Source organism: Schistocerca gregaria, chromosome 2 (genome assembly GCF_023897955.1).
Source record: "Schistocerca gregaria isolate iqSchGreg1 chromosome 2, iqSchGreg1.2, whole genome shotgun sequence".
Classification (NCBI taxonomy): domain Eukaryota; kingdom Metazoa; phylum Arthropoda; class Insecta; order Orthoptera; family Acrididae; genus Schistocerca; species Schistocerca gregaria.
In genome coordinates, this window is record NC_064921.1 from 619,500,063 (window position 1) to 619,527,017 (window position 26,955).

Here is a 26,955-nt window from a genome sequence, read left to right on the forward strand (position 1 = left end):
TGATGCCATTCAAATTACATATTAAAGAATGAAATAGGAATAGTTTTTGTTTTGTCAGAGCATAATATTTAATTTTGTATTTTGAGTTTTTCTCGTTTTCCTTTCCTGGTAATTCTGCTAACGAAAAGTTTATGGTACAATAATGAAAGATGTAAGTAATTCCAATATTGTGTTGGTATCAGGATCAACAACTCAATATGTTTGTAATTTATTAAGTAAGGTTTCGATCAGAGTTGTCAATAACATTTTTATTAGTGGCTAGTTTTGAACTCTTGTTATTTGGAAACTGTTACGAATATTAGAAGATACAATTTTACTAACAAAACATGAAGTACAACATTTCCAAACATTTTGTATTTTTTAAGCCTCAGTTGCTACTAAATGTTGCCAAAATTATGTGTCCTTGTTTCAGCCTGTGCTTGCCAGGGAATTATGATGCTGGCCCTGGCATTTTGTGGATGTAATGCAATTGCTGCAGTTATTTGCATTGCAGCTGCCACAGGCTTTAGTGGTGGACAAAGTTCTGGACCACTTGCTACCTATGTTGACCTATCTCCCAACTATGCAAGTAAGTAATATAACAATTCATACAGTAAACGTCGCACCACCTTAAGACTTATCAATAGACACTACATAGCGAACACATATCTGCCATGCTAGTGAGTTCTCAATGACTAATCTACATCACTTTTAGCAACAGTGCCTAACTCAAGTGTCAGAAACCAGTATATTTGTTTGTCACTCAGTGCTTTAGAATTTTACGATAGACGATTCATTCTAAGTTGCCTGCTTTTTCATGACTTTGATGTCTAGAAGTCACACAGGTACAATTCACACTATCACATCATTACTCTGTTCCAGCAGGCCATGTGTGGTTCTCTATGAGCCTCCTCCATCCTGCTTCTTTGATTAATACTTATAGTTCTTATACAAATGGAAGAAAAAATGGGATTCTACACTCCACGGATTATTTGTTCATTAGGGACAGAGTACAAGTTCACACTAAATAAGGATATGGAAGGAAATCATCTGTGGCCTTTTCATAGGAACCATCATAACATTTAGCTTTTGGTACTTACGGAAGCTATGGAATTTTTTTTTCCGGGTGACTGGATGATAATTAAAACCACTATTCTACATCTACATCTACATTTATACTCCGCAAGCCACCCAACGGTGTGTGGCGGAGGACACTTTATGTGCCACTGTCACTACCTCCCTTTCCTGTTCCAGTCGCGTATGGTTCGCAGGAAGAATGACTGTCTGAAAGCCTCCGTGCGTGCTCCAATCTCTCTAATTTTACATTCGTAATCTCCTCGGGAGGTATAAGTAGGGGGAAGCAAAATATTTGATAACTCATCCAGAAACTCACCCTCTCGAAACCTGGCAAGCAAGCTACACCGCGATGCAGAGCACCTCTCTTGCAGAGTCTGCCACTTGAGTTTGTTAAACATCTCCGTAATGCTATCACGGTTACCAAATAACCCTGTGACGAAACGCGCCGCTCTTCTTTGGATCTTCTCTATCTCCTCCATCAACCCGATCTGGTATGGATCCCACACTAATGAGCAATACTCAAGTATAGGTCGAGCGAGTGTTTTGTAAGCCACCTCCTTTGTTGATGGACTACATTTTCTAAGGACTCTCCCAATGAATCTCAACCTGGTACCCGCCTTACCAACAATTAATTTTATATGATCATTCCACTTCAAATCGTTCTGTACCCATACTCCCACATATTTTACAGAAGTAACTGCTACCAGTATTTGTTACGCTATCATATAATCATACAATAAAGGATCCTTCTTTCTATGTATTCGCAATACATTACATTTGTCTATGTTAAGGGTCAGTTGCCACTCCCTGCACCAAGTGCCTATCCACTGCAGATCTTCCTGCATTTCGCTACAATTTTCTAATGCTGCAACTTCTCTGTATACTACAGCATCATCCGCGAAAAGCCGCATGGAACTTCCGACACTATCTACTAGGTCATTTATATATATTGTGAAAAGCAATGGTCTCATAACACTCCCCTGTGGCACGCCAGAGGTTACTTTAACGTCTGTAGACGTCTCTCCATTGATAACAACAAGCTGTGTTTTGTTTGCTAAAAACTCTTCAATCCAGCCACACAGCTGGTCTGATATTCCGTAGGCTCTTACTTTCTTTATCAGGCGACAGTGCGGAACTGTATCGAATGCCTTCTGGAAGTCAAGAAAAATAGTATCTACCTGGGAGCCTGTATCTAATATTTTCTGGGTCTCATGAACAAATAAAGCGAGTTGGGTCTCACACGATCGCTGTTTCCGGAATCCATGTTGATTCCTACAGAGTAGATTCTTGGTTTCCAAAAACGACGTGATACTCGAGCAAAAAACATGTTCTAAAATTCTACAACAGATCAATGTCAGAGATATAGGTCTATAGTTTTGCGCATCTGCTCGACGACCATTCTTGAAGAGTGGGACTACCTGTGCTCTTTTCCAATCATTTGGAACCTCTCATTCCTCTATAGACTTGCGGTACACGGCTGTTAGAAGGGGGGCAAGTTCTTTCGTGTACTCTGTGTAGAATTGAATTGGTATACCATGAGGCCCAGTGCACTTTCCTTTGTTGACTCATTCCAATTGCCTTTCTATTCCTTGGACACTTATTTCGATTCTGCCTTATGTGAGTTCAGTGCCTTAGCACTGTTCCAGCTCATGTTGTCTAGTTCATGTATTTGACACCAGCTCATGCCTCTATTTTTTATGCCCTTAAAGATTTGCATCTCCAACACATTATGAGGTGTTCATCATTGTATCTTCCCAGAATGAAAGTTTGGGACAGGCTACTTTCTTTACATGGTGATACTACTGTAATTGTTTTACTTCATAGGCCTTCAGCATACTTCGTCCTGAACTACATGTTGCCAGAGATCTTCATTTTTTTATTTTAACTAGTGTTGACTTTTCTAGGTATCAACATTTAGTTGGCTATGGACAACTCTTTTCTGTTTTAGTTATTACTATTGCCTCCAAACCATACCTCAGTATAATTATAAATAAACATTTTGTACATGCAAAACTCTATTATCTCAATATATATATTATCTCAATATAATATACTACATGTTAGAATTTGGAAACTTTTTGTATTCTGTTGCCAGAGTCGTGGCATATTATATTATCTGAAGAGACAATACTACTTATATAGAGAAAGGTATATGCAATTTCTGGCTCTTCAACTGAATTTCTTAGATGACTTTCCATATAGAAGGCAAGCAATTAGAGTCTTCTCAAGCCTGTCCATAATCCAGTGAAATAACAGTATTTCGTTCTTGAGGTACTCAGGAGTTGTTATTATGACTGGGAGTTATACTTTAGGCACTCCATACAAAATCTGGAAGCCAGTCTGAAAACCAGTAACATTTATTTAACTGTATTTCTCAAAACAAAGTTGCTCATTTCATAGGCAAGAAAACAGTCTGAGGAAAGATATTATACACACAAAGAGATATGCTCATAACTGATAACAGGTATTACACATTTATTAAATTGTTTACATTTCTAAGGAAAAAGTAGATGTAGGGTGTTATAGGCTGCAGATATTACAGACTGCAGTTTCTCTAAGTAGGAACATTCAGATTTGGCAATTTTACTTAATTGAAAACATTTTTCAGTGTTAAAATGACTCATTAGCGACCAACAACACAGAACTGCATTGGTTATTCAAATCAGATTGCTATATGAAAAGGGAGAAGACACAACACAAGAAACACACACTGCAATAGAGAGGTTGGAATGGGTTGTACTGAAAGTTTTTTCCCCAGGAGATTATCAAGTGTTATGGGTTTGCTGATATTTACTACACATATTAAAATATTATTTCACTGATTGCATTCTACTTTATATATTAAAGAGTTATCTGCAAGTGATAGGAAAATAGTTTTTTGAGTAGGAAATTATACATTATTGTGTTAACATTTATTTTAATGTATTGAGTGTGTCCATGATTGTTGATCAAGCTATCTACATCTGCATACATACTCTGCAATGGACCATATGGCGCATGGTGGAGGGTCCCCTTGCCGCTCTTACTCATTTCCTTTCCTATTCCTCTTGTGGAGGAAGAAACAACTGTCTATGTGCCTTCATATCAGGCCTAATTCCTTGTCTTGTATCTTAATCTCCTTTAGACAAAATGTATGTTGGTGGCAGTAGAATTCTTCTGCAGTCAGCTTCAAATGCCAGCTCTCTAAATTTTCACAATAGTGTTCTTTGAAAAGAATGCCCCTTCCCTCCAGTGATTCCTGTATAAGCTCCCAAAGCAATACTTGTGTGTTGTTTGAAACTACTGATAACAAATCTAGCAGCCCATATCTGAATTGCTTGTATGTTTTCCTTTAATACAATCTTGTACAGATCGCCTACAAGTCAGTCCTAATGTGCTCTCCTTCACAAATGAACCAAACCTTTCCAAAATTATCCCAATGAATCAAAGTCAACCATTTGCCTTCCCTACCACAATCTTCACATGCTCATTCCATTTCACATCACTTTGCTGTATTACATCCAGATATTTAAACAATATGATGTGTCAAGCAGGACACTAGTAATATGTATCTGAAAATTATGCATTTGTTTTTCTACTCACTCATATTATCTTACATTTTTCTACATTTAGAACTAGTTGTCATTCAGCACATTAATCAGTAAATTTGTGTAAGTCATCTTGTATCCTCCTACAGTCACTCAACTTCAACACCTTTCCATACACCATAACATTATTAGCAAACAACAACAGATTCAAAAATGGTTCAAATGGCTCTGAGCACTATGGGACTTAACTTCTCAGGTCATCAGTCCCCTAGAACTTAGAACTACTTAAACCTAACTAACCTAAGGACATCACAGACATCCATGCCCGAGACAGGATTCGAACCTGCGACAGCAGCCCTATCCCAGTTCCTTGGAGGACTCTTGACAATACGCTTGTCTCTGATGAGCACTGATCATTGAGGGTGATGAACTCGGTTCTATTACTCAAGAAGTCTTTGAACCACTCACATATCTTGGAACCTATTCCATATACTTCTGCCTTCGTTAACAGCCTGCAGTGGGGTACCATGTCAAATGCTTTTTGGAAATCTAGGAGTGTCAAATCTGCCTGTAGCTGTTCATCTGTAGTTCACAGGATAAAAAGGTAAGCTGAATTTCACACAAGTAGTGGTTTCTAAAGAAGTGCTTGTTTATGGACACAAGCATATCTGTCCTGGAGAAAATTTAACACATTTGAACTGAGACTATTTTCAAGTATTCTGCAGCAAGCCAATGTTAAAAATATTGGTCTGTAATTTTTTGGGGCTGTTCTTTTATACTTCTTATATACAGGAGTCACCTGAACTTTTTCCTAGGTGCTTGGGACTTTGTGCTAGTTGAGATATTCATGATAAATGCAAGCTAAGTGGCCAGTGCTGTAGAATACTCTTTGGAAAACCGAACTGGGATTCCATCCATGCCTTGTGACTTACTTGTTTTCAACACTCTCAGTTGTTTCTCTACACCAGGGATGGTTACTACTATGTTGTCCATATGGTACTGTATGCAACGGTCAAAGACTGGTATTTTTCTATGATTCTCCTGTGTGAGCAATTTCATAAACATGAAATTTAAAACTTCAGCTTTCATTCTGATATCTTCAACTGCCACACCAGACCGGTCAATGAGTGACTGGTTGGAAACCTCTTAGCAGTTTGTCATAGGACCAAATTTTCTTGGGCTCTCAGACAGAACTTTTGTGAACAGTTGTAATTGTTGTATGCTTTGTGCAGGGGCCTTTTTACAGATGCAAGAATCTCTTCTAACATTAGCCTGCCTTTATTTGCATGTTCTCTTTTTGACCAAGGGTGCACTGCCTTTGCTTCCTACTCATTTTCCAAATTTTGTTGTTAAATCACAGTAGGTCTTTTTCATCCTTTATCTACTTACTGGCTACATACTTCTCCAGAGCATGATTTTCAATCTGTTTAAACTTTGGCCATAATTCCTCTATGTACGTTATATTGGAAATAAATCCTCTTTCTAGTAGAACCACTCTCCTAACCTTTGTGTCTGATTTATTAACTTTTGTAACCACAGTTGCTATGATGACATCATGATCACTAATCCCTGTCTATATAATGACACCATTGGTAAGGTCTGGGGTGTTTGTAGCTACATGGTCTAAGATATGTCAATTGCAGTTGGGCTGTCGAACTAGCTGCTAGAATTGTCACAGTAGAATTAGGTGGCCAGTGAAAACATCCGACAATTAACTTATATCTAAAAACAAAGATGCTGTAACTTACCAAACGAAAGCGTTGTTATGTTGATAGAGACAATAACAAACACAAACACACACACAAATTTCAAAAGTAGGGGCCTATTGCTTCTGCATATACCAGCCTAAAGTCTGGCTCCTCCTCAATTACAAATCACAGAGTTTTGGAAGGCAAGTGTACATCATTTGCTTTGTTAGCTTATTGATTTAACTTAAGACTTGCCACATCATACAACAGGATAGTATTGTAGAAATTATTCACTGCGGAATACATACCACTCACAGAATTGATATCTTCAATCAGCATCATCATTGATTAGGGCATGTAATAATGCATGCTTATACGACTTCAGATGTAATGTCTTAAACTTCTATTGGAAAATTGTAGTTCCTTAGAAACAGTTCTTGCAGATTTCTTGGGCTATTGAATGAATGTCTGTGCAACATGCTGCAGATTTTTAAGTATTCTGCAGCAAGCCAATGTTAAAAATATTGGTCAGTAATTTTTTGGGGCTGTTCTTTTATCCTTCTTATATACAGGAGTCACCTGCACTTTTTCCTAGTTGCTTGGGACTTTGTGCTGGTTGAGATATTCATGATAAATGCAAGCTAAGTAAGTGGTCAGTGCTGTAGTGGTTACTAATTTTGGGCAGCCACTGTGTGGTAAGTCAGCTACAGAACCTCACATTGAACCTCCAGTTTAATTAGTAGATAGCTTGCTGGCATGATGGCTGTGTATGAACGTATTTTTCAATGAAACAGTGTCTTAAATCTTCATAATCTCAATAACATTTTGACACCTGTGTTCTGTAGACAATTTTCTGTTTATAACATGCACTTTATGCACTAATAGTGAATGCACAAAAGATGTCAAGGCCCAGTGTGTCACTTTTCAATAAAAAACTAGTTCTGCAATAACTCTTTAAACAAATTTCACTGCAGGCAGGTTTGGTGATTTTCCATTGTAGATGATTTTACTTAATTACTGAACTAAAATTTAATCATGGACAGAAATGCACAATTGTTAACTGACTTTTTCTGCACCCATTCTGTTGTCATGGTGACTCAGGGCTTTAAAATGTCTAAAAACTTGTGCAAATGAATTTACATGTGGCAACATAGTCAACACTTTATACAGACATATTTTACGTAAATAGTTTTGTAAAATGCAGAGTTTTTCTATGCTAAACTTTGTAAGATGAAACTTTTTAACAACAAATATTTCAATTTGCAAGTTTTCATTAAAAGTAAACTGCCAATGTAATTGTCTACAATAATGGTATCTATAATGCTACAGCTTTATCATTTTACACAAAACATACTGTTCCAATATGTCCTGAAGACTAGTAAATTGAAGAATGTTTACATTATAAAGAAGCTAGTTAGCTGCATTTATTAAAACTGCATTTAATTACTTTTCTTTGTACTGTGATTGTTACTCTTCATGTTGTTATACAATGATTGGTGCAAGTTGAAAATTAGAACATGATCATACATATCTACTTCCATAGTGAAATTGTGGTCTTTGTGATGTGTATTGATCATGTGTGTCATATTGTTTAATAAGTGAATATCAGTCTGTTACATTACACAGGTAAAGACTGTCATAATAAAACACAATAAAATTTGCAAGTGACAAAAGTTCACTGCATAACATCATGAAGTCTTGTTGTTTGGAATTTGGTGTATTAATATTTTACAATTTGTAATATGGTGCATAGACGAAAATTTTACATGAAGAATGACAATTTTATGAATGTTGAGTGTTGGAAAATTACACAATAATGACTCTTTGCTTCTCTATCATTTGAAAGTTATCTTACGTACTGGAATATCTAGCATAATGGCAAGAGAAATGACGAAAGCACTAGATAGAAGTTCATAAATTACGTGGTTCATGTCATAAACAGAGAGGTGTTCTGAGGAATTTTCTAATAAATTGTGATTAGTCAGACTGATGGTTGCTTATTTAGTGCTACTGTAAATTTTTAGTATTTGTTTCACTTCCTGAACGTTTCTGAAATATTAAAATTTGGTGAGCTACCAGACTGCATATTTTACAGATAGGTAACAATTCAGTGCAAAGTAAACAAAGAAAATGTTGAAAATTTTTACTGGCAAACTATACATGAGAGTGACAATTTGTGTTACAGTAATGTCATACAGAGAGGGAAAAGTCTTTACAAGTTGAACTACTTCGTCAAAGCTTAAAAACGCGTACATGCAGTTTTTTGTATATTTTCCACATACATCCATAGTTATCTATAGATCTATCTCTCTTTCAGACTAAGTACTTATACATTGGTAATTACATTCAACTATTATAACTGGTTTATGTTTTATTATTTCAATCAGATTAATTTTTTCAGTTGTGATGAAGTCACATTTGGCACTATAATTTCTCTGTACTCTGCTTTTTAGGTGTAACATATGGCATAAGCAACATGGTTAGTGCTACTCCAGGATTTTTAGCACCAATAATTGTCAGTACACTTACGTACCAGAATGTAAGTACTTTATAACAAATAAAATCTTCTACATATCTGTAGCTTCCTTGTACAAAAACAGAGGAAGATTAGAAATTAATGCTTTAGTATGATGAAGGAGTAGGAGCTTAGCATTAATACAAGGTATGTCCAGAAAGTAAGTATCATTATGGGGGAAAAATACATGAAGACTTTTTTGATTCATACCAAAATTTACTTTTACAAGAGAGAGTATTTCTTAAACTACTTTTCTGTATAGTTGCCACCACTGTTCAGACATAGGTCACAGCAGGGAACCAACTCCTCTATGCCCTCTTCATAGGAAGGTGCCGCCAATGAAGACAGCCTCTGCCGAACAATGTTTCTACATTGCCATTGCTGTCAAAGTGCCTTCCTCCAAAATCATGCTTCAAGTTCAAGAACAAGTTGTTTTCAGAATATGGGAGAGTGTGGCGAGTGATTAAAATGTTCCCAACCCAATTATTGAATAAGGTTCCAAGTGACACCAGTAGAATGGGGACAAGCATTTTCATGAAATTACACAATGTCTTAACTGAGTATTCCACACCTTTTGTTCTGAACTGCATGCCAAAATTTTCTTAATATTTTTCATTATCATACCATATTAACGGTTTCACGTGTGGGAAGGAGCTGAACAAGCAGAATGCCCTGTATGCCCAAGAACACAGTGCACATGATTTTTTTGCTGATAATGTTGTTTTGAATTTTGTTTTTTGGAGGATCATGAGTTCCTCCAGTCCATCAATTTTGATTATGGAGTGACATGTCAAACCCAAGTTTCATCATCAATCACTATTCTGTTTAAGAATTCATCTCCTTCATGACTGTACTGATTAATAAATGCCGAAGCACTGCCAACCCTTGCTTTATAAACACCTATAAGCATTTTTGGAACCCAATGGGAACACAATTTGCAAAAATTTAAATGATTTGTGACAATCTCATGCAAAACAGTTTTTCAAATTTATGGAAACTCATCACAAGGCATTCTTATTGTGAACCATTTGTTTTCATGAATTTTCTCATTCACTTTCTGAAACAAAACATCACTGATAACAGAAGATCGTTCACTCCATGATTTGTCCTGAACATTGGTTCATCCATCATTGGACTGCCTCGCCCACTTTCTCACCATTCCATCAGTCATTACATTTCTGTCATAAATCTGTGAAAGTTACCAATGCATTTCAGTGGAATATTTCCTGAATGGCTGAAATATGCTGAAGTTAAGCCAGTGTTAAAGAAAGGAGATAAAGGAATAGCATCAAAATTCCGTCCAATTTCACTTTTGCCAGCATTCTCAAAAATTTTAGAAAAGGTAATGTACAACGACTTTATATCCATCTTATCATAAATAACATACTGTCAAAGTCGCAGTTCAGATTTCTAAAGGGTTGTGATATTGAGTAGGCTATCTACGCTTACAGTGAAAATGTGCTTAATTCTTTAGACAAAAAATTGCAGGCAACAGGTATATTTTGTGATCTGGCAAATGCATTTGACTGTGTAAATCACAATATTCTTGTAAGTAAATTAGAATATTATGGTGTAACAGGAAATGCTGCAAAATGATTCAAATCTTATATCTCTGGCAGGAAACAAAAGGGTGTTATTAGGAAAGAGACATGTATTAAGCTATCAGGCATCATCCAACTGGGAACTAATTATATGTGGGGTGCCACAAGGTTCCATCTTACGGCCCTTACTTTTTCTTGTGTATATCAATGACCTTTCATCAGTAACATTACCAGATGCCAGTTTGTTTTGTTTGCCGATGATAAGAACTTGCAGTAAGTAGCAAATCAAGTGAAGTCTTAGAAAGATCGGCTAGTAAAATATTTTTGGACATTAACCACTGGTTCCTAGCCAATTATTTGTCACTAAACTTTGAAAAAACACACTACATGTAGTTCAGAACTTGTAAGGGGTGTCCTGCGAGTATGTGCCTAACATACGATGAGAAGCAGATAGAAGAAGTGGACAGTGTTAAATTCTTGGGATTACAGCTTGATAATAAATTCAACTGGCAGGAGCACACCACAGAACTACTGGAGCATCTTAACAAATTTCTATTTGAAATGCGAATTGTGTCAGACATAGGAGATATAAAAATGAAAAAGCTGGCATACTATGCTTCATTTCATTCCATGATGTCAAATGGGATTTTTTTGGGGTTATTCATGAAGCAAAGCTGAAGTTCTCCAGGCAAAAAAATGAGCAATAAAAGTTATATGTAGAGTGAACTCAAGAACATCCTGCAGAAGCATGTTTAGGGAACCAGGGATGCTAACTACTGCTTCCCAATATATTTATTCTTTAATGAAGTTTGTCATTAAAAATATATCACTTTTTCAAACCAACAGCTCAATTCATGGAATCAATACCAGAAATAAAATCACTTACTCTTGTACTAAAAGGTGTGCATTGCATTATTCAGGAACACACATTTTCAATAACTTGCCAGCAGCCATAAAAACCTTAACAACCAATGAAATTCAGTCTAAGAGAAGTCTAAAGGAGTTATTGGTGGCCAACTCCTACTACTCCATTGAAGAATAGTGCACGCGTTCATTAAAAAAATGACGTTAATTCTACTTGGGACCTGTAGAAGGTACATTAGCTTATTTGTTTCAGTTGTAAATATTTGTCATGTATTATTGTTCTCTGACATGTTCTACATCCTGGAGGACCTCCTCACTACGGATCAATTGGAATGAAAGTAAATCTAATCTAATCTAATCAGCTGTTCTGCATTCAAAGACTGTATTACAGAACACACTTCACACTAAGCTGGCTCGGAGATTGTCTTAAACATTTGGAACGATCACTAACAAATGTAAACACAACACAGTCTGGTTGTAGTGGCATCAGTGGAAAGACAGTGAACCAGAGAGATGAGTGTGAATGAGTGCAACTGTTACACTAGTGCTGCGGTGATGGAGGAATGAAATGGTACTTATTTTCCCGACATGCCTCATATCTTCTTTTTTTCATGTTCTGATCAAGAGCCAGTTCATATCTATAGGATGATAGTAGTGATAAAAAACACAACTCCATTGCTATTGTGCTTTATTTGACTTGATTGGTTTTTGGATTTGGGCAGCTGCATTATCAGGTTGTTATAATTAATTAATTAATTAATTCAGTCGTCATATTCTATTGATCCCATCAAGGAGGAGGACCTACAAGGATGTGGGTAGTCAAAGACATCATAGGAACTTAATCTGTTTAGTGTATTAACAACGAACTATCACTACACTGCTTAATTATATTCATGGTTGTGCTGTCTAAATTTAATGCAGTAAATTAGTATGAAAGCTGCTACTTTGGAAAAAAAGCTGATCTTTATGTGCTGTTAATATCTTAACAATTACCTGATTACAATGGTACTTTCCAAACCAAATTATTTTACATCTATATATCCTGAATGCTATTTATAGTACATTATTACTTGTCTTTTAACTTTGTTAATACTGCTACTTAACATGTAAGTAACAGAAATTTTGATTCCCTGAATCTAGATATTTAGACGATTTGTAGAAATATGAGATATGGTTTTAATTTTCTTTTGAACTGGTAAGAATTCCCAAATTCTCACTTTATGTTAGACAGGAGCTTGTTGAATGTTTTACCAGCAGACTACACAACTCCATTCTGAACCCTGGACAAGGAAGCAAGTTAATATGAAAATTATTTTTGTGACATGAATTGTGATGTGTAAGTTACAGTCAGTTGAAACTGATGTCTTATTATCAGCAACAAAAACCATTAAGGAGTAAATGTATTGGGGGTCAGTGGAAGAATTACAGGATCATAAAAAAGGCTTCTGCAAGATAAATGATTGTCTGCTTTACACAATATTCTCACTGTTATAACCTTTAATCACCAATAATTACGTGGATATTCAAACAAACTCACTTAGAAACAATAGCTGGTTACATGATAACAACTCAGTATCATGCGGCCGGCGCCGTTCGTAGCTAGGTGGCGCTTCCGCACTCAGCCGAGTTGCGGAGTGCCTCTATCACCGTTTGTGCATACTGTCGTGGCGGCACTGTTAAATGTCGTGGCACTGTCACAACACTCACTGCTCTCTTCTTCTACACAAACACTTTATGTATCTACTTTATTTACTTATGATTTACTTTATTTACTTACAATACCACCTCAAAAACTCTGCACCCTGCTCACTTCCCACTTTGGAGTACCACTGTTCACCACCTCTACAACAACCTCCAAACCTCCCCCATGTCCCCTTGTAGCTGACAAACGCTGTCTCACAGACTTACTACATTTACCCCACCCTCCAAAACTCCCTCCCACCACCACACATAACCCAGAACCTAAACAGACCCGAAACACTTATGAAACTTTCCTCCAGAAGCCTTAGCCCCAAGAGAAATATCAATCCTTTCCAAAGGTCCCATCTTTCTCCCCATTCCTAAATTCAATCATGCAAGACTTGGTAAAGACCTTCTCTCCTTCTTCTGGATCCTTTATCGTCACCAACCGTACCAATCAAACTCAACCAAAGACCAATGTTGAACCCTGCCTGACTCAGTTCACTCCTCCATCCAACTGTGATCCACCCCACTGCCCCCAAATCACCCCCTGTTAACTTTCCAGAATTGATTAATCACAAACTTTTGCCTCACCATCATTCCCCAAATCCTTTAGCGTGCATACTAACCTGACATCTGCAGAGGAACTGCAGTTCACCATCTACAAAATGATCACAACCTTATACCTGCAGACAGAGGCTCCACCACTGTTGTTTTGAGCTGCAAGGATTACCTGACAGTAGGACTCTGCCAGTTGTCAGATACATCCACCTTCAAATCTTGCCATGGTGACCCCATTCCAGAAATCCAGCAGGATCTCCAGACCCTCCTCAAATCCTTAGGTCCATCCTAGAACCTCTCTGTGGAGTCCATCTCTCTGCTCACCCCTGTCATTCTCTGCACTTCTACCTTCTACATGCTTCTTAAAGTCCATAAATCCAACCACCCAGGCTGCCCCATTGTGTGCCTCCACTAAGAGAATCTCTGCTCTCGTATACCAACACCTTCAACCTGTTACCCAGAACTTACTCTCCCATATAAAAGATACCTACCATGTCCTCCACAAACTCTCCACAGTTCCTGTCCCTTTACCACATGGTACCTTTACACCTCCCTTGACACTAACATCCCTAATGCCCATTGCCTTACCGCTATTGAACACTATCTTTCCCATTGCCCAACTGATTCTATACCAACAACCTCCTTCCTAGCCGCCATGAACAACTATATCCTCACCCACAATTACATGTCCTTGGAAGGTGATACCTATAAACAAATCTGGGGTACGGCTATGGCCACCTGCATGGCACCATCCTATGCCAACCTATTCATGGTCCATCTGGAGGAATCCTTCCTAAACACCAAAAATCCTAAACCCCTTACCAGATTCACTAATGACATCTTTGTGATCTGGATCGAGGGTTAGGGCACCCTATCCAAGAGCTTCTCCCCCATTTGCTTCACCTGGCCCTATTCAGCCAAATGTTGACCTCCATCTCAGAGGTGATTACATCAGCACCTCTGTCCTTATCAAACCTACTAACCACTAGCAATACTTCCACTTTGACAGCTGACACCCATTCCGTACCAAGATGCTCCTACCATGCAGCCTAGCCAGTATGGTCATCACATTTGCAGCTACAAACGGCCTCTCTCAAAATGTACTGAGGGTCTCACTGAAGCCTTCACAGATTGTAATTATCCTTCCAACCTTGCACAAAAACAAATCTCCCCTGACTTATCTTTCCAGTCTCCTGCCTCCTCCTAAAGTCTCACCGTCTGGCCACGAAGGAGCATTCACTCGAAATTCAGTAAAATCCAGGACTGGAGCAACAGAATTACATTCTCCATCATGGTTTTGACTACCTCTCATCATGTCCTGAAATGAGAAATATCCTGTCCACTATCATTCCCACCCTTCCTGCAGTGGTATTCCACCATCCACCAAATTTACACAATATCCTTATCCAACCCTACACAACCCCCTCTCCCAACCCCTTATCTCATGGCTCATATCTCTGTTATAGACCTAGATGCAAAACTTGTCCCATACATCCTCCCACCACCACCTACTCCAGTCCAGTCACACACATCACCTATCCCATCAAAGGCAGGGCTACCTGTGAAACCAGTCATTTGATCTACAAGCTAAGCTGCAACGTCTGTGCTGCATTCTATGTGGGCACAATGACCAGCAAGCTGTCTGTCTACATCAATGCCCACCGACAAACTGTGGCCAAGAAACAAGTGGACCACCGTGTTGCTGAGACATGCCACCCAACACAACATCTTTCATTTCAGTGACTGCTTTACAGCCTTTTTGCCATTTGGATCCTTCACACTAAACATCAGCTTTCCTGAATGGCGCAGTTGGGAACTCTCCCTGCAGTATATCTTATGTTCCCGTAACCCTCCTGGCCTCAGCTTTCTTTAGTCACTGTTCTCACCCATCCAGCCCCTTCCCTGTTCCCATTGCAGCACTACACAGTCCTCATTCCACCATCACACCCAGTCTTTTTACTTCTCTCCTTTTTCGCCCTCCCACTTCTCCCCTGCCCTCTGTCTAACCTCTTGACTGCACCTATTGCTCTACCCTCTCTCCACCTCATCGCTGTGCACTCCCCTGCAGCACTTCACTGTCCTCCACCCCTACCCTACTACCCTCCCCCTCCCCGCCTCAGCCTTCTCCTTATCCCACCCAGGTGTATGCACACCTGTTGTCTATTTTCGACAAAGGCCTTGTTGACTGAAAGCTTATTTGTGACAGTCTTTCTATCTGCTACTCAGCATCTCTGCTATATGGCATCTAGCAACCTTCCTTTTCATAATATCATTACTTTATTTACTTCAGGTGTATAGTCCCAGAAGACAAATTCATAAGGCAACATAGAGTGAACATATCCAATGTAAGCCAATACTCATGTCTTTCAACAAGCAAAATGGGAGATGCTCCTAAGGCCATAACATGCTGAACTGTGCTTCTTGATTAGTTTGTCCACACTTTTGACTTGATTTTAACTTATTATCCAGATGGACTATAGTGAATTCAAGATACTGCACATCATACAGTGTATGTCTATTAGTTTCCACTTATGGTGTTAAAAAGTGATTATTGTTTGCTTGAAACTGAATGATATGAGTCTTTGAGAGGTTAATACTTCAACTGTTTTCTAGCTGCGACCACTTGCAGGCCTGTCCAGCTATCGTCTGAACTGTTTCAGTCAGGGTTGAACTTGGACCCTTGATTAGTATATTTGTCAGCAAACATTACAGTTTTTAACTGCCATTTAAAGTTGTTGGAAGATAATTTAGTAGGTTAGAAATAATAATGGCCGCAGTGCTAACCCCTGTGGTACCTCACGTGTTATGTTCCTCCAGTTTGAAGTTATTTTTGTGCCTGAGATTGATTCTGGTAACAAAGGAAAGATTCTGTCTCTGCAGGAGACATTTTAGTTTGCTAAATCAAATTATGTGACCCACACAATCAAACACATTGCCAAGGTCACAGAATATATCATCAGGTTAATGTTTCTTGTCTAGCTGTGTCAACACTTCATTCATGAGGCCTTGTACTGCTTTTTGTGTCAAGAACTCTTTATGAAAGCCAAACTGAATTCTGCTTAGTAAAATGAGTCAGTATTCTATCATAGGCCACTTTTCCAAATGCTTTTGAAAAAACAGGGAGGAGTCGTATAGGCCTGTAATTAGAGGTGATTTACGTATCTCCAGTTTTGTAAATAGGTGTTACTAGAGCTTATACGAGTATGTCATGTAGTATGCCATGAGTCATTGATTGATTACAAAAATAGCTTAAGGGTAATCCTATAAAGTTAGCACAAAATTTTAATATTCTGCTAGAAATACCATCATAGCCAGCAGAATTACTACTTTTAGTGACCTAATGCATTTGTAATGTCCTTAGTGATTTTATTTTTGAAATTACACATATCAAAAAAAGTTTTGCATCAGCCCAGTTCCCAGAACTCCTGAAGATCGACATTGACTGTGGGTATTGTATCACAGACACAGTCCCTTTGACTGTTCAGAGATGTTACAAAACCTGCCCAAAGATGAAAACAACCATGCATGGACAGTGCCTAGATTTCAATACCACAGTTTGATCATGCCCGCATTGTTACTTTGTGCCAGGAAGGGCTCTCAACAAGGAAAGTGTCCAGGCATCTCGGAGTGAACCAAAGTGATGTTATTTGGGTATGGAGGAGATAAGGAGAGACAGTAACTTTTGATGACATGCCTCGTTCAGGCCACCCAAGCCGTACTACTGCAGTGGATGACCGCTACCAATGGATTATGGCTCGGAGGAACCCTGACAGCAACGCCACCCTGTTGAATAATGCTTTTTGTGCAGCCACAGAACGTTGTGCACAAACTGTGCACAATAGGTCGCATGATGTGCAACTTCACTCCCGACGTCCATGGCGAGGTCCATCTTCGCAATCACGACACCATGCAGTGCAGTACAGATGGGCCCAACAACATGGTGAATGTACTGCTCAGGATTGGCATCAGGTTCTCTTCACTGAAGAGTGTCACATATGTCTTCAACCAGACAATCTTTGGAGACCTAATTGGAGGCAACCTGGTCAGGCTGAACGTCTTAGACAAACTGTCCAGCAAGTGCAGGAAGGTAGAGGTTCCCTGCTGTTTTGGGGTGGCATTATGTGGGACCGATGTGCACAGCTGGTAGTCATGGAAGGCACCATTACGGCTGTACAATATGTGAATGCCATCCTCCAACTGATAGTGCAACCATATCAGCAGCATATTGGCGATGCATTCGTCTTCATGGATGACAGTTCTCCCCCCATCGTGCACATCTTGTGAATGACTTCCTTCAGGCTAACGACATCACTCAACTAGAGTGCCCAGCGTGTTCTGCAGACATGAACCCGTCAAACTTGACCGGGATGAATTGAAAAGGGCTGTTGGATGGTGTGACCCACCAACCACTCTGAGGGATCTATGCTGAATTGCTGTTGAGGAGTGGAACAATCTGGACCAACAGTCCCTTGATGAACTTGTGAATAGTATGCCGCAACGAATACAGGTATGCATCAATGCAAGAGGATGTGCTATTGGGTATTAGAGGTATTGGTGTGTACAGCAGTCTGGACCACCACCTCTGAAGGTCTCACTGTATGGTGGTACAACAGGCAATGTGTGGTTTTCATGAGTAATAAAAAGGGCAGAAAATAATGTTTATGTTGATCTCTATTCCAGTTTTCTGTACAGGTTCCAGAACTCTCGGAACCAAGGTGATGCAAAACTTTTTTGAGGTGTGCAATATGTGCTGGTGATATATTCAGTGTCTGTGCCAGTAAAACTAAGGCATTTTTATTCCATAGTTTATTACTGGGGATAGTGTTTGCAGCACTTGTGAGGAAATGGTCATTAAATTTGATGATCAGTGATTTGAAACTGTCACAATTCCTGTCACTGCTTTTGTTAAATTGTGTATTTGTTTTATGGAGGAAAAGAAAGACTTGGTGTAAGATCTTATCATAACAGACTTACGGCCTTCAACTATTCATTCATGATAATGGCCCTAATCAAGATTCTAACCAATTATGTTCAAGAAATTGCTTATCACAGTAGTGCTGTGATTTTTATTGCAACTTTGCATAAGACCATTTGGACAATGGTACGAAAAGATATTAGCCATGGCCTTATTGATGTGATTAAGAAAGCTATAGAAAACCTTAATAAAAATAGCTAATCATGAATTTCCAGCACACTAGTCTTCAACATGATTCTTGTGTCTTAATAATTATACTACCCTACTCAGCTGTGGACAAGAATTGAAAACCTGATAAGTTTCCTATGCCACCAAGTATCTGGCCAACTAATTTGTCTTATCTACCTAAATGCTTCAGCTACCCAGTATCTATCTGAATTATTTTACTGTCTTTAAACAGAACAGATGTGAAACTCATGAGATATACTTGAGTATCTCAGTTGCCCAAAAATCTGGGTTTGTACCCCAGGAAAGCTGATATCTGTATGATAAACATATAATACTGAGCAGACATGCCTATAATGCTCTATGGCAGTTTGAAGTCATGGGATGTTATGCAAAGATATTCAAAAATTTCCTGGAGCATGTTTAATCTACTTTACATCAGCAATAAATTACAAAAAACTCTCACAGGAGCAGTCCTGGGAAGGTGCAAAATACTGAATGACACAGTACATGTACAAAAAAAACTCAGATCTATCTAATGTTAGTGACACACATCTATTCCTTCACAAAATATTGCACAATTGCAAGACTGAAGAAAATTGTATGAAAAAAGGAGATAAAATAATTATATTAGAAGAGGTGAATGTATGAGGGCTGTTCAAAAAGAAAGGTGACTTTTCAAATTGCGTGGGCAATGTACAGGTCATTATAAATCTTTTTTTTTTTTTTTTTTTTTTTTTTTTTTTTTTTTTTTTTTTTTTTTTTTATGCTGGTGCCCATGTCCCGAACATATGTTCACAGTTTCAAGTGTACAGTGTACTTCATTTGTTTTTGAGAGATAGAAAGGTTAAATGTGTTTTAGTGTGCTTGACAGTTTTCAGTTATTATAAAAAATGGAGCAAAGAATTTGCATCTAATTTTGTGTGAAAAATGGAATCAAGTGCTCTAAAACACTTGAGATGTTGACAGTGGCATATGGTGAGTCTGCTCTAAGTAAAAAAATATGTTTACAAGTGGTACACACTGTTTCAAGAAGGCTGAGAAGACACAAGTGATGAACCTAGCTCTGGGCATCCTAGCACATCAACAACAGATGATAATGTCAAAGCTGTGAAGAAAATTGTTTTGGAAAACTGTCGAATTACTGTAAGAGAAATAGCTGAGGATGTTGGCATATGGATCAGCTCATCTCATGCAATTTTTTTGGGTGTTTGGGAACGAGACGTGTGTCACCCTAATGTGTTCCAAAATTTCTCAATTTTGATCAGAAGAAGCATAGCATGAGCATCACTCAGGAGTTCCTGAATGACATCAATGATGATCCTGACTTGCTCAAAAGAGCCATAACTGTTGACAAAACATGGGTTTACAGTTATGATGTCAAAACCAAACCCCAATCATTCCAATGGAAGCATCCCGGAGGGCCAAGATGTCATGTTCAATCAAACATCAAAGTTTTGCTCACTGTTTCTTTCAATTGTCATGGTGCAGTGCATCATTAATTTTTGCCTCAAGGTCGTACGGTCAATAAGGGGTATTACCTTGATGTTATGTCCCTTTTGCAAGAAGCAATATGCAAAAAATGTCCGGAATTGTGGAAAAACAATTCATGGCTTTTGCATCACCACAATGCACCCACTCATTCATCATTGCTGTGAGAGATTTTTTGGTGAAAAAAACCATGACAGTTATGCCTCAGCCACCATATTCACCGGATTTGGCCCCTGCGACTTTTTCCTAATCCCAAAACTGAAGAGACCTATGAAAGGATGAAGATTTTCAATGATTTAGGAAATAAAAACTGCATAGCTGGAAGTACTCAAGGGTGAACCAAAAAGTGCTTATGAGAAGTGCTTCAAGGATTAGAAGAAGCATTGGAACAAGTCTATTCTGTTTGAGGAGGATTACTTGAAGGGAAAAACATGAATATTGATGAATAAATAAATATTTTTTCATAAAAATATAAAGTCACTGTACTTTTTGAACACACCTCGTATAGAGAACTCTCCAATGACAGAAACCTACAGTTGCAGGAAAGTTTCCAGACAGATATCTTGCCTTGCTAATAGAAGGAATTTGCTCTCCACCAGTGCGATATTTCTTTTGAGAGCTTTTGAGTCTTTCGTCAACATTATGTTCTGAAAACTTTAGTTGCATAGATCATAAGTAAATGAAGTCTGACCATACTCACTGTTGCCTTATCACCAGAGAAAAATTAATAAGTCAGTTGTCTCAATAAACCATGCATAATGATGTAACTACAATTCCATGGATAATTTGGATGATGTTTGGAGGAATTATATTTTGGGAAACAGGCTGCATTTTAATTCACTGCCAAGTTCAAACTGCTCAGTTCCTTGATTGCCATTGTCAGGAAGCTATTCATCCTCACCAAGGATGGAAAGTAAATGAAACCACATAAAGAAAGTAAAGCATGATAATTTACCCAGGAGACAATGGAACGGCACAAAGACCTTATCATACAGTATGTGTATGGGCTCTTAGGAAAAGTATTAGTTCTTGTGAGACACTTCTCAGCAAGAACATAATTATCAGACTCGGAATATAAAATACTGTTGTAGTAATTTTGTATGATTTCTCTATATGATGTAGAAACTGATTTTCACTTCATATAATTATGAAAAATGCTGGTGCTCAGATGACCAAAAATTGGAAATGAGCATAAAGGATACAAAAACCACAAATAAACATTATTTCAGATGAGCTCATCAGTTACCTTGTGAACTTTTAGTATATTGAATGAAATAATTTTGTAAGTTCATTTTCTTTTCCTCATGCATGCCACTGAATGGGTCCACTGGAAGCAGTCCAGCATAGAGATGATTACAGTTTGCATCCCTCTTCAATAATTTTCAGAATGGTTTGAAGAACCTCACTGAATTTTTATAGGCTGGAGATCCTTTTTTTTTAAGAACATGTTGGAACACATGAAGTTTGATGGATTTTTGCAGTGCTGAATGCAGTTTAAACCAATCACACACTTGGTAATGAATATGCCTGAAATATTGATGACCACTAGAAAACTAGCTGAGTACATGAGTTGACATAGAAGAACTGTACATCTTGGGGACATCCAGTATAAAGTTTCTGAGTGTGCTCTGTAGCATGACTCAAAGGACTTGAATGTCTGCTACACACATGAACTACTTGGCCCTGTGTGCCTTGGTCGTATGCAGTCCTGATTGTGGCGCTCACCTGCACGGCGCCAAACACGCATACGACCATCATTGGCACCAAGGCAGAAGCGACTCTCATCGCTGAAGACGACACGTCTCCATTCGTCCCTCCATTCATGCCTGTCGCGACACCACTGGAGGCGGGCTGCACGATGTTGGGGTGTGAGCGGAAGACGGCCTAACGGTGTGTGGGAACGTAGCCCAGCTTCATGGAGACGGTTGCGAATGGTCCTCGCCCATACCCCAGGAGCAACAGTGTCCCTAATTTGCTGGGAAGTGGCGGTGTGGTCCCCTACGGCACTGCGTAGGATCCTACGGTCTTGGCGTGCATCCGTGCGTCGTTGCGGTCCGGTCCCAGGTCGACGGGCACATGCACCTTCCACCAACCACTGGCGACAACATCGATGTACTGTGGAGACCTCACGCCCCACGTGTTGAGCAATTCGGCAGTACATCCACCCGGCCTCCCGCATGCCCACTATACGCCCTCACTCAAAGTCCATCAACTGCACATACGGTTCACGTCCACGCTGTCGCGGCATGCTACCAGTGTTAAAGACTGCGATGGAGCTCCGTATGCCATGGCAAACTGGCTGACACTGACGGCGGCGGTGCACAAATGCTGCGCAGCTAGTGCCATTCACAAATGCTGCGCAGCTAGTGCCATTCAACGGCCAACACCGCGGTTCCTGGTGTGTCCGCTGTGCCGTGCGTGTGATCATTGCTTCTACAGCCCTCTCGCAGTGTCCGGAGCAAGTATGGTGGGTCTGACACACCGGTGTCAATGTGTTCTTTTTTCCATTTCCAGAAGTGAACATTACCACACCTGGAATGCTATTTGTTGAACAACGCAAAAACAGGGGAAATACGTGGATTGTATATTTTATCTAATATCAAAGAACTTATAGGCTAAACACAAGAGGTCAAAGTACCTCAACCATTTCAGTGCCTACAGTCCTACGAAAAATACAACAATCTATAATCATTACAGAAATTTGGAGAATCTACCTGAAAGTAAAAAATGAAAACACTTCTAGGAAGTGACACTATATACATTGCCACTTCACCTAATGCAAAATATCCATATTACTTTTGAAACAAATTGGAGAATCTCATAATGAATGTTAGATTAGGGATGATCCAAGGTAAGTAAGATGATTCTTTGAAATCTGTTAGGAAAATTATATTATTGTATTCAGAGCGAAATGTATGTATATTGGAACTTAATTAGTGGCAACACTGCTGTGGAGACCCTATGCAATGAAATCTACTATTGTCGCTGATAGCACACGTTGTTGACATACCTACCTTATCTCCGAGCAAATGGACTCTCCCGTCCCACGTCACCGGCGTGCGCCCAATCGAGGGAAAAAACAGTCACTTGTGAGCGAGCGGTCTAACTTAACGGTGTCACTATGTTTTCGGAACAGGAACAATGGAGTTGAATCAGGATTGAATGTGCCAGAAGTCATACAGCACGACAGTGTCATCAAGGTCTTCAAGAGGCATGTGGGGAATCGGCATTGCCACACAGAACAGTGGCACATTGGGTACAAGTCAAACGTAGGTCGGCAAACTGTGTCAGACATGAATTGGGCAGGTCGTCCTAGTGTCTCTGAAGAAGAAGTGCATGCTGTTGCCGCGTTAGTGGACAATGATCGACGCCATACAATTCGTGAGCTCGCCAACGAAACCGGATTAGCGCATACGACTGTGCTACGCATCCTGAAGGGACGCCTGGGCATGCGAAAAATTTCATCACGATGGGGCATGACTTGACGGAAATATAGAAATGGATGCGTTACGACGCTGCTCAGTCGTACTTTGGAGCGCTATGACCCCTAAGGAGAGGCTTTCTCACACCGTATCGTAACCTGGATGAGATATGGACCACATTGTACGAGCCAAAACTGAAATGGCACCCAATGAATGGCGTTATTGTGAGTCCACCCAATGAATGGCGTTATTGTGAGTCGTCGCGTAAGTCGGAAGTCAACCAAACACAAAAAGCTTAACAAAAATGGCAGTAGTTATACACATGACTGTCCATTATACACTCCTGGAAATTGAAATAAGAACACCGTGAATTCATTGTCCCAGGAAGGGGAAACTGTATTGACACATTCCTGGGGTCAGATAGAACACATGATCACACTGACAGAACCACAGGCACATAGACACAGGCAACAGAGCATGCACAATGTTGGCACTAGTACAGTGTATATCCACCTTTCGCAGCAATGCAGGCTGCTATTCTCCCATGGAGACGATCGTAGAGATGCTGGATGTAGTCCTGTGGAATGGCTTGCCATGCCATTTCCACCTGGCGCCTCAGTTGGACCAGCGTTCGTGCTGGACGTGCAGACCGCGTGAGACGACGCTTCATCCAGTCCCAAACATGCTCAATGGGGGACAGATCCGGAGATCTTGCTGGCCAGGGTAGTTGACTTACACCTTCAAGAGCACATTGGGTGGCACGGGATACAAGCGGACGTGCATTGTCCTGTTGGAACAGCAAGTTCCCTTGCCGGTCTAGGAATGGTAGAACGATGGATTCGATGACGGTTTGGATGTACCGTGCACTATTCAGTGTCCCCTCGACGATCACCAGAGGTGTACGGTCAGTGTAGGAGATCGCTCCCCACACCATGATGCCGGGTGTTGGCCCTGTGTGCCTCGGTCGTATGCAGTCCTGATTGTGGCGCTCACCTGCTCGGCGCCAAACACGCATACGACCATCATTGGCACCAAGGCAGAAGCGACTCTCATCGTTGAAGACGACACGTCTCCATTCATGCCTGTCGCGACACCACTGGAGGCGGGCTGCACGATGTTGGGGCGTGAGCGGAAGACGGCCTAGTGTCCCTAATTTGCTGGGAAGTGGCGGTGCGGTCCCCTACAGCACTGCGTAGGATCCTAAGGTCTTGGCGTGCATCCATGCGTCGCTGCGGTCCGGTCCCAGGTCGACGGGCACGTGCACCTTCCGCCGACCACTGGCGACAACATCGATGTACTGTGGAGACCTCACGCCCCACGTGTTGAGCAATTCAGCGGTACGTCCACCCGGCCTCCCGCATGCCCACTATACGCCCTCACTCAAAGTCCATCAACTGCACATACGGTTCACGTCCACGATGTCGCGGCATGCTACCAGTGTTAAAGACTGCAATGGAGCTCCGTATGCCACGGCAAACTGGCTGACACTGACGGCGGCGGTGCACAAATGCTGCGCAGCTAGTGCCATTCGACGGCCAACACCGCGGTTCCTGGTGTGTCCGCTGTGCCGTGCGTGTGATCATTGCTTGTACAGCCCTCTCGCAGTGTCCGGAGCAAGTATGGTGGGTCTGACACACCGGTGTCAATGTGTTCTTTTTTCCATTTCCAGGAGTGTATAAACAAAGTTGATGTGAACTACCAAACAAAAGCGCTGGCAGGTCGATAGATACACAAACATACACACAAAATTCAAGCTTTCGCAACCAACAGTTCCTTCTTCAGGAAAGAGGGAAGAGAGGGAAAGACGAAAGGATGTGGGTTTTAAGGGAGAGGGTAAGGAGTCATTCCAATCCCGGGAGTGGAAAGACTTACCTTAAATTTTTTCCCCCGTGGAATGTTTCCCCCTCTATATATATATATATATATATATATATATATATATATATATATATATATATATATATATATATATATATATATATATAACAGAAAGAAACTTCCACATGGGAAAAATATATTAAAAATAAAGATTATTTTTAATATATATATATATATATATATATATATATATCTGAAATTTGATTCTGAATTTCCTTTAATTTTTTTCTCAGTACTTTTCAGACCTGTGAAATTACTACTAATACTAAATCAAGACTCCCCATGTGCTACCTATTTCTAAAATACCTGCAACCATAATTTGTCTTGTCCTAAGGTAATTAATACCATTGCTTTTTCTCTTTCTATCATACCAGAGTAACTGCTTCTTTATGTGCATACACTACATCTCTTTAACTTCTTATTTGAGTGACTCATATTTCGGTTTCCAATTTGTTTCTAGTTCTTGTAATTGTCTTAATCTTCATCTGAAGATGACATAGAAAGCCTGATTGATATACAGGTATATATATTAAGTATTATTCTGTAATATTTAGTGTTGTAATGCGAAAATGTATTTTTTATGCATTGCAGCAAACATTTGGTCAGTGGCAGAAGGTGTGGCTGCTGATTGCAATAATCTTGATGATAGCTGGAGTCCTTGCCCTTTTCCTTACTGATGCCACACTTCAGCCTTGGAACACACCTGAGACAGAAGGAGCTGAGCTGAAAAACCTTGACAATCAGTATGATGAGAAAGGGAATCCAATAAATGATGTAAATGTTATTGTGAAAGAAAGGAAAGCTAGTTTAATTGTTGACTGAACATTTGACCTATAACAATTCCGTGAAAAACTGAGGACTGTTTTTCAATATTGAATTGTAACCTGTGGTAATTATATTGTAGCATGCCAGTTTTCTGCACTGTGCATTACTGTACTATATCCATGAGCACAAGACAGCAAATATTTCCTTTTTTGAGGAAAATGTTTTGTTTTGTATCATCTGTAATGTTTAGGTGCTTACAATAATCATGTGTAAAATGCATCAGTATTGTTTGTTTGTTAGTGTTCAATGTGTCATACTCATTCAGTTTTAAAGGTGTAAGATACCCATGTTCCTACAGTGCTTAGTTCTTTGTTATATGGATAAATACATGTCCTTATTAATGGCTCTCAATACAGATAATTATCAGTTTATTGTTAGTAATATAAATTTTCTATACTGTAATTGTGTGCATGTATTTTATCCTGACCCTTTCATGCCTAACATAATGAAAGGTACAATAAATACGGCAGCACACCCATGAAACATGTGTAACATACAGTGCTGAATGTTTTGTTTATTGCAGAGTGTCAAAATCAAACACTTCCAACAGCTTCTTCATAACTTTCTAGTTGTTTGAGGGGTTAATGCTTGTCTGTAAACAGATTTCTGCCTATTATAAATCCTTAAAGGCTTTTCTACAATAAATTTGTGAAGTGAGGAGTGCAATATCAGAGTAATTCCACATACAGCTTGATTTGTAGCATTTTTACTTTTAATATAGGTACACATTTTCTTATAGGAAATACTTTTGTTGATAATGATGGAGC

The 26,955-nt window shown here is 39.5% G+C and overlaps 1 protein-coding gene across 1 annotated transcript in view; it reads left to right on the forward strand.

The window, feature by feature from the left end:
• Positions 1–26,686, forward strand: part of LOC126334598 (sialin-like) — a 109,493-nt gene extending 82,807 nt beyond the window's left edge. The window contains exons 8-10 of the mRNA XM_049996991.1: positions 413–568; positions 8,725–8,810; positions 25,955–26,686. Of these exons, the coding sequence (XP_049852948.1) occupies positions 413–568; positions 8,725–8,810; positions 25,955–26,185 (473 nt within the window). The 3' untranslated portion in view covers positions 26,186–26,686. The remainder of the gene's footprint in view (positions 1–412; positions 569–8,724; positions 8,811–25,954) is intronic.
• The last annotated feature ends 269 nt before the right edge of the window (positions 26,687–26,955 follow it).